The sequence below is a fragment of the Melitaea cinxia genome, chromosome 6 (assembly GCF_905220565.1).
Source record: "Melitaea cinxia chromosome 6, ilMelCinx1.1, whole genome shotgun sequence".
Lineage (NCBI taxonomy): Eukaryota > Metazoa > Arthropoda > Insecta > Lepidoptera > Nymphalidae > Melitaea > Melitaea cinxia.
The window spans coordinates 7,193,354-7,205,137 of record NC_059399.1 but is presented as its reverse complement, the minus strand read 5'-3'; the positions used below and the strand labels follow the sequence as shown (position 1 = coordinate 7,205,137).

The window sequence follows — 11,784 nt, the reverse complement described above, 5'->3', positions numbered from 1 at the left end:
CCTACGAAAATTACATTTTGATTTAGGATAATTACTACTAATATTATAACTTTGTACATATATTCTTGGAGATATAAGAAGTAACATAGGATACATTTATTTAAAAAAAAATGTTTCACGAAAGATAAAATCTCTACTTATTTAATGACTTCAATTCGAGGCAAGCCGCGGTTAAAGGCTAGTATGTAAATAAATAAACTAAAAGAGAAAAAAAATAATGTAGTGTAGTGTAAAGTTCATTAGATAAGTTTATGATGTTCTAGTTTAAATAATTGACGAGAAAAAATAAAAAAATAAAAAGTTACTTAAAAATACGAGTAGGTAAGCTTTAGACTACACGACGAAAGCGTTACAAAACATAAGTCTCTCTCTCTTTCTAGTTGCACTAACTTATGTGTCCTTCTTAACTTTCGTTCGCCTCGCTCGATCAGACTTTTCGTAACACTCTCATCACGTATTTCCCAGTTTACTCCCCAAGACATGCGTGCGTAAAAAAGTTTTACTTCAAAATATCGAATGTCGATATTTAAATTTCAATATCGAACTATCGATGTATCGACCAAAAAAGTATTAGAAATAAATATCGATTTTTCTAAATAATAATATCGATATTTCGATATTTTATCAACACTCCTAGCTTTATATTTCTAACCATTTATAACTTTTTACAAGTTAGCAAGTTACTACTACCTACATGTTCCATTGTAATACCTAGAGAATACTTTCTTGTTTTTGAGTATAATTGATGTTTAATTTTTTTTTTAATTTTTTTATTTTCTTCTACTGATTGTTAAACTCTATCCGAATAGCTGTAAATTCATCGGAATGCATTTGTTCAGGTATTTATTTATTTAGTTTATAAATTGTAATTTGTATATGTATACGTACTTAATAATAAAGTAATAAAAATTAATATTGCTTCCAGAAATGTCAGAGATAAAGTATAAAAACCAAATCTTAGCTGCGATCGATCATTTACGTTCCCGAAAGTCGAGACCTGACATAAACAGAATTTGCAAGTTTATGTTCAAGTGCTATAAAGTTTCACCGAAAGATACCAAGGCGGATTTAACGCGTTGTTTAAAAGAAAAAAGTATTTACAAAGTTGATTATAAAGATAATGTAAGCTATAGAAACGCAGCTAAGTGGCGGAAGAAGTCACTACAAAATAACAGTAAGTATTTCAATCATTTTAACTAATATTTTTTTAGTAACATAAAAAACTAATTATATGCATTTGTATGATATTCTTTAGAAATGAGTTCTTCCGTTGCGACTAGTGAAAGACGAATTATAACATCGGCTATAGCAACTTTGATTTATCAAGATCAAAGTTACCTTGAAAATGGCATTGCATTTGATGATCTGGTAAAAGTAGCTGCTTCTCAAGAGTCTAAATATTCAAAGAAGCAGCTAGAGACAATTATTAATAAAGAACTATCATCTGGGAGCTTAATTAAGTTACCAAATGGAACTTTAGCTTTGGGTCCTGCGGATCACGATGGTGACAGTTCTGATAGTTTCAAATTTGAGTACAATGACTCCAATACTAAGGTATAGTTTCAATGATAATACAGTACATTTTTAATTGAGAACATTTTGACATTTATTTAATTTAATATCGAGTTTATCAATATATAGATAAAGTAAACATTATTGCATAATGGGATAATAAATTTATTTTGTTTATATTTGTGTGTAATTTGTTCTGTATGTTATAGATGTAAATGTGATTCTAAAGTATGTAATGTGAAATTTTACATTAAATTATATTTTTCTAAAACAATTATTATCGCAAAATTTTAGATGACTTCTTCAGCTAACTCTTCATGTAGATCATCACCACAGCGCACAAGGGGAAGACCTAGAAAACATGGTAGCACTTCTATCAATAGCATGCATAGTAGTACCACTCAAAATGCTGGTGTAAGAGTTGGTGAGCGAAGGAAGATGGCGAAGAAAGTATTTGATCCGTCTGATAATAATGTACCTAGCAAGCGTAAGAGAGGTCGCCCTATAGGTTCTTTGAATAAGAGTACTATTAAAAAGCGATTAATGATCGCTGGGAAAGACAAGGAAGAAACACCACTGTCGGAAAGCCAACAGTCACTCGATGGTAGTGCAGAGGAAATAGAACGTGATGAATCTATTCAACGTGAAACTTCTGGAGGTGTTTGTACAGTTTGCTTAGTACAAAAACCTCGTGGATCTAATGACAGACTAGTTGAATGTCGTGATTGTAATAATAAAGCACACTTAACTTGTCTTCAGTCTGGATCTGGTATATTAAAACCAAGGCCTGATAATACTTGGCAATGTCAACATTGTAAGACTTGTGTTGTTTGTTGTGAAACAAATGATGCTGTAAGTTAAATTTTTTAATATATTGTTTATAAATTTATTGATAAAAATGGTATTTCTCGCTTTAGTTATTGTTCCTTAACACTTTTCACGGATGATTAAAGATTATACCATAACATAACATGTAACTTAAATATTATTTTAAGTATTATTTTAATAATTATGTTTTTTTTTTATAAATAAACTTATAATTTCAGGGTATATTAACAGTGTGTAGCATCTGCTCAGATGCCTATCATGCTCTGTGTCATTCACCCAAAATACCTGAGCGATTAAAAGCATGGGACCAGTGGGAGTGTAATAACTGCTTAGAATCTCGTCCTACGGTTGTAGGATCACCTGCCATTCACCTAAATAATATAGATTATAGGACAAAAGCGTCATTGCTAGATCCATTTTTAAAACCACATGAACTGGACAGAGTTCAAACTAAACTATCAGAAGAAATACCAATAGATCCCAGCATACCTGACATAAGTAATTGGAATGTTGACAATGTGTATGATTACTTTTTGGAGCATTTTCCTGAGGCTGCGCCTATTTTACGAGAACAGGTTAGTGTAGAAGTTATTCATAATAACATATAAATATTTTAATGCTAGGATTATTAGTTTGTAATGAATGAATCTGCAAAACTGATATTTATATTTTATTAGAACTATAATGAAACAACTTTTTTTTTTTTTTTTTTTTTTTTTTTTTTTTTTTTTTTTTTTTTTTTTTTTTTTTTTTTTTTTTTCGGATTTAATCATGGTTTATTAAGTTTTAAAATGCCCAACGTTTCAGATACTTTACAGCAACCATGGTCACGGGAGGGCTCAGATTTCAGGTTGTAAAATCCGAAAAAGTTGTTTCATTATAATGAGTAAAATTCGCGTAAATATTAGAAAACAATTTTATTAGTTGAGTTTTATGTTGAGTGTTCCATTAACACAACTAAAATTCATATATTAGAAGCTTTCCTTGTATTTCGTAGGTCAAACACATCCTATAGTATTATAGTGAAACATACATCACAAATATCAGTGTGGGTAAATGTGAGAAGTTTCAAACATCTGTTTATAAAAACATTCTTTTGCAGGAATTTGATGGCCAAGCTTTAAGTATGGCTTGCAGAGCAGATATTGTAAGAGGCTTAGGTTTGCCTCTCGGTCCAGCCTTAGCTTTATATCGGATAATAGTTAAATTGCAGACAAGAAAAGATGATTGGAGGATGTGTTGGGGCTGAAATGTACTTCTAAACATTGATATTTTATATAAAGAAATTAAATGGTTTTGTATGGATTAAGTACCATTTATATTTAATTATATATATATGTATAATATATAAATATATTCTATTTTAATTATATGCATTTTCTTCTCTGATGAACAAAACATCTTTTCATCTACATTTTCCCAAACCAGTTTGAAATAATTGGAATAGCTACATACTCTGGCACAACAATTAATTTAAAAACAAAACTCAATTATTTCGAGTTTTAAGGTAATTATAGTAAATCAAGACATTTCTGCCACATCTTTAATAAACGCAGTGACCAGTGTTTGGGTGGCATATGCCAGTTCATATTGCTCATGTTCATTGCACAAAATATGATCCCCATACATCTACTTTTTGACTAGCCCATCGATGCAGTTTGTGTGATAGTGAACATGTTGCTCCTTTGGGGGTTGTAGGTTTGATTCCATGCTTGAGTATTATTTGTATATACTTATCAAAAAAAAAAAAATCATCTGGCTGTTACTAAAACACAAGCATTAAATTACTTTTGTAGAAACAAAACCATGTGTTTTAGTATAATTTACCGTCTTATGTAAAGATATTAATTTTTATTCTTCTAAGCAACAATTTTATTTCAGTTAAATGCTTATTCGTAAATGCTACTTTTTAAATGTATTGGATACATTTTGATGTCTTATCCATATTCATGTTTCATTTTAAAATAAATTACATGGTATCAAGAAGTGAATGAACTTGCAATATCCATTAATTACCTAACATGTGACATGTATAATGATTAGCCTAAATTTAACAACAACAAATATTCAAGGATCTCAGATTGTACTGGATTGGTCTGTGAATTTTTTTTTTTATTTAACTTTACAATAGAAAGTCACAGTGATGTGTTTATAGTGAATAACTTTATAACCTATTTAAGAGAGTAAAAAATAAGGTTTTAACTATGCGTGTATAATAATAATTGAAACGTACATTTAAAAAATTTACTTTTTATACATATTTACAATAAATAATAATTTATTTAACTTATCTTAAAGAATTTACTTGTGTTGATCAAAGTGTTTCATATATGACAAAAATACATTAAATATCATTGTTGCGAAATTTATGTAAAACACTCTGTAGTGCGTAGGCAAGTAATAAAAATTGACAAACTGCACCGGTGGCCAAAATAAACAATCCCCCTGAAAAAAAAAGAATTTTAATTTTAAAATAAATTACTAATAATGCGATAAATGAATTTGGATATTAAATATCACTTACAATATAAACATACTTGATTTTCTTTTTAATTTCTTCAGTACTTTCTTGAAAATTTTTTCTTTCTAAAATACCCATGCCGTAGAAAAAGCATATAATTGTTGCTGGAGAAGCAATAAGTTGATCACTTAAAATTTTTTGTGCAACTGTTTTTAAATTTGTTTTAGGTAAAATTTTATCTAAGCATATATAATAGTAATGATGCATAGGGCCCATCAAGGTTCCTACAATAAACATTCTGGCTGAAAAAACAAAAATAAGTTATATTCTTTAAACAATAAAATATAATTTAATAGAATTGTCCTTTACCTGTTCGAGCCCAATCATATCGTTCTGGTAAAATATGTGACTGAAATTCTATTTCTTGTTGAATTAAATCACCTATACCGAGAAAACCACCAGATGTAATACTGTTTGTTAACAGTAAATTTTTCTTAAATAAAAAATGCATTCCACGATGAAAAGTGGACCTCATATTTTCGTCAGAATTCTAGTATTCAGGCTAATATTTTTGAATTGATGTGTAACTGAGAAATTGTAATGAAATCGTTAAAGAAAATATTTTAATCTTAATTTTGGTTACACATACCTCTGGGGTTTAATTTAAATAGGATTATGTATTTAATAACTTTTTTTAACTCTTACATAACTTACATGATTAGTAAATACAAGTTTTCATTTGTACTACATGAAATGTTTAAACATTAAAATACAAACAAATAATAATATTTGTAAGTTACAAAAAAGTTAAACTAGCGCTTAAGATTTTCTGAATAACAATCGAAGAACTTTGGTACATTTATGTTACGTTTTAAACGTTGCTCGTTGCTGTTGTCTTAATTAGAATTGTTATCTTTATCAGACTCGGACATTCTTTGTCAATTCTGTAAGGCCTGTTTAAATAATGTACTCTGTGATGTAAGCATAGATAAAGTAAAAAAAAAATAGATAACGCACCTAGAACCATAGATGAAGTAAAAAAAAGTAGATAATGCGCGGCCTTTGTTGTTAGTGAAGCCACAAAACTCGGCTCCATAGATTATACACTTATATACTGGTACTCGGCTCCTTCAAGTAAACACACGCGCTCACTCACACATATGCATCAAACTACGCTCGTTTTCGTTAGTATCTCACGGGGCCTCGTACAGTAACTTTGCCTTCAAAATGCCGTTCTTTTGTAATTAAATGGTGCAAAAACAAAACCCAAGTGAATAAAAAGTCTGAAGAAATATCGTTTCACACGTAAGTACATACAAAACTTTATATTTCTTGTTATTCCAAAATAATATTGAGGTTATTCGGAACTTATAATTTCGATGTCCCGAAATGACGTACCGAGGGAGTGTTACCAGTAATTTTTATTTCCATTAGCCCAAAATGCGGGTAAGTAAATTGTAGGCAATCATAGAAAAATAATTAAGTAGAAAGTGGACTACATTATTGTTTTTTTTATCGTGTGATTTTTATGTTTTTCCTAAATTGAAGTCAAGTTAAATATGAATTTTTAACTCGTTTGTTTCTGTTTAAATTTGTGAATTAACTACTCATATTTTACTACTAAATATCATGATTTTAGGTTTCCAACGAATATTTAATAGGAGATAGATAGAATAGGTAGCTGCTGTGCGACTGCGCTGAAATGAACTACAACGACAGCCATCCTCATCCAGTGTGGTTTGTTCAAACCATTTTGATAAAGCTGACATGTACGGTAAAAAACGTGGACTTCGCAGAGTACCATCAAGTACATACTGCTACTTACTACTACGTATTTTAATGTTATATTTTTTGTTCTAGGACCTACCGGATGAGTCTAAATCAGTCGTTAACCAAGATTCAATCTTTGATACACCTAGAAAATATAAACTAAGAGAAAAGTTAAAAAAAAACAGGAACTTAATTTTAAAAAAAAAATGTAAAAAAATTAAATCATTACAGCAAAGAGTTAGACGTCTTTAAAACAGGAACTTGCCCTTCAGAGGAATCATCAATTACTTAAAAATGCAATTTTTATTGACACAGATTTATATAATTCATTAAATCAAAACATGGCTGCAATAGATTTATTTAACAATTTGAAGCAAAAAAGGAGTAAATATATTTAAAACTATAAACAGATTTTTATTTACGCATACCCATTTTACCTATATTAAATTAATTGTGTTTAATCCCATTTGATAAAATTATCAGGGACTTTTTTTAAAAAGTGTCAACACTTCACTCACTCACACATATTTAAAAAAGTGGCTTCACTTTTTTGTTCTAAGTGCGTTATCTATTCTTTTTACTTGATCTATGCCTAGAACAGAAAACTGAAGCCACTTTTTAAGGATGTGTGAGTGAGTGAAGTGTTGACACTTTTTAAAAAAGTCCCTAAAATTTTTATTAAACAATTAATTTAATATAGGTAAAATGGATATGTGAAAATAAAAACCTGTTTATAGTTTTAAATATATTTACTCCTTTTTTCGATTCAAATTGTTACATAAATCTATTGTAGCCGTGTTTTGATTTATTTAATTATATAAATCTGTGTCAATGAAAACTTGCGTTTTTAAGTAATTGATGATTCCTCTGAGGGGAAAGTTCCTGCTTTAAAGACGTCTAACTCTTTGCTGTAATAAATTGATTTTATTTTTACATTTTTTTTTTAAATTAAGTTCCTGTTTTTTTTTTAACTTTTCTCTTAGTTTATATTTTCTAGGTGTATCAAAGATTGAATCTTGGTTAACGACTGATTTAGACTCATCCGGTAGGTCCTAGAACAAAAAATATAACATTAAAATACGTAGTAGTAAGTAGCAGTATGTACTTGATGGTACTCTGCGAAGTCCACGTTTTTTACCGTACATGTCAGCTTTATCAAAATGGTTTGAACAAACCAACTAGATGAGGATGGCTATCGTTGTAGTTCATTTCGGCTCAGTCGTAAAGCAGCTACCCATTCATTTCCTATTAAAATAATCGTTGGAAACCTAAAACCATGATATTTAGTAGTAAAATATGAATAGTTAATTCACAAATTTAAACAGAAACAAACGAGTTAAAAATTCATATTTAACTTGACTTCAATTTAGGAAAAACATAAAAATCACACGATAAAAAAAAACAATAATGTAGTCCACTTTCTACTTAATTATTTTTCTATGATTGCCTACAATTTACTTACCCGCATTTTGGGCTAATGGAAATAAAAATTACTGGTAACACTCCCTCGGTACGTCATTTCGGGACATCGAAATTATAAGTTCCGAATAACCTCAATATTATTTTGGAATAACAAGAAATATAAAGTTTTGTATGTACTTACGTGTGAAACGATATTTCTTCAGACTTTTTATTCACTTGGGTTTTGTTTTTGCACCATTTAATTAAATAAGAACGGCATTTTGAAGGCAAAGTTACTGTACGAGGCCCCGTGAGATACTAACGAAAACGAGCGTAGTTTGATGCTTAAGTGTGCGTGAGCGCGTGTGTTTACTTGAAGGAGCTGAGTTTTGTGGCTTCAGTAACAACAAAGGCCGCGCATTATCTACTTTTTTTTACTTCATCTATGGCTGTAAGGCACTGAACAGGGTCTTTTCACTGTTCTATACTTTGACGTTTTCTATGGAGACCGAGTAGCTCTCTTTGGTAGTTTCCTATATCGCTAGATGGAGTTAGCGACAAATTTACGAGACGTTTGACGCAATTCCTTATTTCAGTATTATTTTCAAAACTTAAAAATAATAGATAAGCTGAATTTACAGAACACGTTGTATCGCATATTTAATTAATTTTTTGTTACTTTAAATTCTTTTGTTTCCTTTAACACACAGTAAAGTCATTTAAATTTGCAGAAACTGGGAGGAACGGAACGTATGTTGACATAGCGGCAACATATGCTGCCAGCATCATGGTCAAAATATATTATTCAATGTACTCTGTGGCTAACTGTGGCTAAGCTAAGATTGAAAGACTCTTCAAACAATTAAAAAAAGATTTTTAGATAAAGATCATCAGCAACCTATCAATGGCTCACTACTTAGCGCAGGTCTGCTCTCAGAATAGGGTTGTAGGCCATAGTCTATCGAGCTGGCCCAATGCGAATTGACGGACTTCACATACCTTCGAGAACTTAATGAGGAACTCTCAGGTGTGCAAGTTTCCTCACGATCCTTCGCCGTTGAAGCAAGTGTTATTTAATTACATAAACGCACTTAACTTCGAAAAGTCAGAGTTCAATGCCTGGGATCGAGCTGCGACCACCCAAATAGGAAGCCACAATCCAAACCACTAGGCTATTTATCTTTAGAAAAAGATAAAATAGGTATTATTTCATTTATTTATTACTTCTTGCATACATATAATCAAACAATTTTACGTAGTAAAAAAACAACAGTACAGAAATAAAATTAAACAAAAAGTAGTATATTAAAAAACAAAATAAAACTTCTTCAAAAAGCGAATAATCTCTTTATTAATACTTTCTTATTATCTATAATATAAAAATGAATCGCTGAATGTGTTGCTAAGCGCAAAACTCGAGAACGGTTGGACCGATTTCGCTAATTCTTTTTTTTAAATATTCCTTGAAGTACGAGGATGGTTCTTACGGAGAGAAAAATTCTAAAAAAAAAAAAAAAAATTTCCTGAAAAAGTCTAAAAACAACACTTTTCTATACTCCCATACAAAAGATTTGTGATAATACTTAAAAGTCAATTTGAACTTTAATACCATACGATAAAGTTTGTGTTAGGCGATACGAAGTTCGCCGGGTCAGCTAGTGAATAATAAAAGTAGTCAACCTAAAATCAAAGTCAAATCATACTGTTTTTTGGAGTATAGTGTTGTTATAATAATAAAATGGCAGCTCCCTACAATTACGGAAGTAAAACCAGAAAGGAGAACACTGACTTTACGAAATCCTGAAAATCAGCATCCATATCAAGGTAGGTACAGATAGATAATTATATGCATGGTTTGATAAGCAATGCAAATGGTTTTGGGCAAAAAATTTGGTAAAATCCTCCTTTTAATAATAAATAAATTTAGTAGTAAAAAAACATGCTGATCAGGTCAAAATTAAAAAAAAAAAAAAAAAAAAAAAACACATAGTGCATAATTTATAACAGGAGAACTTTGTCCATGCAAACGAAAAACAAATAGAAGAAAAAATAAATAAATAAATATATATATACATATACATATATATATATATATATATATATATATATATAATATATATATATAAGCTAAGACTAACTATCTGACCCCGCAAACGTTGCTTTGCCATATATCATATTAACCCGCTTAATCCCCCCCCCCCCTTATAACTTAGGGGTATGAAAAATAGATGTTGGCTGATTCTCAGACCTACCCGAGATGCCCACAAAATTTTATTAAAATCGGTCGAGCCGTTTCGGAGGAGTTCAATGTTTAACACCATGACACGAGAATTTTATATTTTAGAAGATATATATAAATATACTAATAAAGGAAAAAAATGTAATATGGACAACATAAAAAAGATAAAATATAAATATATACTCATATATACATAGGTGCATATTATATATACACATATAAGTGGATATATAGAGGATTATTAGAATATCTAGAAATAGCGACACCAAATGGAAAACTTTTCCAAAATAGACTTATGATTTTACTTGGAATGCAAGGCGTCGATTGTTAGTGAAATGCGAGAGGAAGATAATATGACAGGCTAGTAAAATAACTAGTCGACACCGTTCCCACGTTCCACCCGCACTGCAGTTAGCAGGCTAAAAAATCAAACGACCGTCAATTTTTGAGCATGTACTAATAATAAGCATGCTTGTTCTTCTACCTATAGTATGCTTGTTATAAGCATTCTCTTAGATAAGCATGTTCAAAGCATAAACACCAATACACACACTATTTAATAGCAAACTCTCTGCAAGTGAGCGTGTAGTGATAATAGTAAACCAAGTGGTCCTGCACACAGAACTAAATAAAATAATCCTTTTTTTTAAATAAAAAGGTGAGCAAATAAAATCGCAAAACTTTAACCATGGATATCTCCATAACATCACCATAACCATGGGGTTCCGAAGGGTGGCAATGGTATAGAGGGTAGCGCAAAATTGACAGTGCTCCCAAGCACAACTGAAAGCCATTAAACCCAAGAATTAATTATAGTCAAAATAGGCCAGTATGTCAGGCCTGTGTCACCTCAATTAATAATCTACAAATTTCAGATTCACATTGCGTTTTAAAGTTAATATATCTAGAACTAATATAAGCTACCTTATGGAAACAGATGTATGACCAGGAGGTGGGTCTATAACTTCAGCTATTTTCAGAAAAACAGCTTCCATACCGGAAGCGAAGATAGACATTTGTTGTTCAATGTATTTAGTTAAAGTAGTTTACTTACGTTTACTTCTGATGTCGGATTGAGTGAGGGTAGGTGACTATCGAACGATGTGCTACGTGGCGTGTTCGGTACATCTGTTGTTTATAAATTCCTTGCTAATTGCGTACAACAGTGTAAGTGCCGACATACAAATCTTTTTCTATTTATACTATTAGTCTATGCTAATATAAGTAATGAAAAGTTGCGAAAAACATAAATTGTTAGTTACATCGTACTATAAAAATATTTTTAATAATTTTGTTTATACGGAGCCCTCGGTGCGCGAGTCCGAGTCGCACTTGGCTGACTTTTAGCATGTTTGTATGCCAGTTTTCCAGTTTATAACTTTATGTCAATGTCAAGTTAATTTAACTTGCTTTTGACAGAAGACAGCTATAATAAAGTAAAAAAAGTGCAAAATGCACAATGCAGATGCGTAGTGTTTTCCTTTGACTCAAAAATAAAAAAGATATGCGTAGTAATAGAAAACAATAAAAATAAACATATCGTAATAAAAAATAATAAGAATTTTCAGTAAAA

General features: G+C 30.5%; 2 protein-coding genes across 5 annotated transcripts; one reads left to right on the top strand and one right to left on the bottom strand.

Annotated features, from left to right (window-relative positions):
- The first annotated feature begins 635 nt into the window (after nt 1-635).
- LOC123654291 lies at nt 636-3,710 on the top strand. Its single transcript, XM_045590205.1, has 6 exons — nt 636-839; nt 926-1,174; nt 1,256-1,554; nt 1,807-2,364; nt 2,559-2,915; nt 3,443-3,710. The coding sequence occupies exons 2-6, from the start codon at nt 928-930 to the stop codon at nt 3,587-3,589; spliced, it is 1,608 nt and encodes a 535-aa protein (XP_045446161.1). The 5' UTR covers nt 636-839; nt 926-927; the 3' UTR covers nt 3,590-3,710.
- An 860-nt stretch (nt 3,711-4,570) lies between these two features.
- On the bottom strand, nt 4,571-5,768 carry LOC123654289 (mpv17-like protein 2). 4 transcript variants are annotated; one of them, XM_045590200.1, is made up of 4 exons: nt 5,516-5,768; nt 5,171-5,388; nt 4,865-5,103; nt 4,571-4,785 (listed from the first exon to the last, which is right to left on the bottom strand). In XM_045590200.1, the coding sequence occupies exons 2-4, from the start codon at nt 5,334-5,336 to the stop codon at nt 4,642-4,644; spliced, it is 549 nt and encodes a 182-aa protein (XP_045446156.1). In that variant the 5' UTR covers nt 5,337-5,388; nt 5,516-5,768; the 3' UTR covers nt 4,571-4,641. The 4 variants fall into 4 exon arrangements, with proteins under 4 accessions (XP_045446156.1, XP_045446159.1, XP_045446157.1 ...); XM_045590203.1 differs by having other exon boundaries at nt 4,878-5,103; XM_045590201.1 differs by having other exon boundaries at nt 5,659-5,768.
- Between the last annotated feature and the right edge of the window lie 6,016 nt (nt 5,769-11,784).

Coding starts and splice junctions, on each gene's coding strand:
- LOC123654291 (XM_045590205.1), top strand. CDS start 928: ATGTCAGAGATAAAGTATAAAAACCAAATCTTAGCTGCGATCGATCAT. Junction 1,555..1,806: donor ACAATGACTCCAATACTAAG/GTATAGTTTCAA, acceptor GCAAAATTTTAG/ATGACTTCTTCAGCTAACTC. Junction 2,365..2,558: donor GTTGTGAAACAAATGATGCT/GTAAGTTAAATT, acceptor TTATAATTTCAG/GGTATATTAACAGTGTGTAG.
- LOC123654289 (XM_045590200.1), bottom strand. CDS start 5,336: ATGAGGTCCACTTTTCATCGTGGAATGCATTTTTTATTTAAGAAAAAT. Junction 5,104..5,170: donor ATATGATTGGGCTCGAACAG/GTAAAGGACAAT, acceptor TTGTTTTTTCAG/CCAGAATGTTTATTGTAGGA. Junction 4,786..4,864: donor AAATCAAGTATGTTTATATT/GTAAGTGATATT, acceptor TTTTTTTTTCAG/GGGGATTGTTTATTTTGGCC.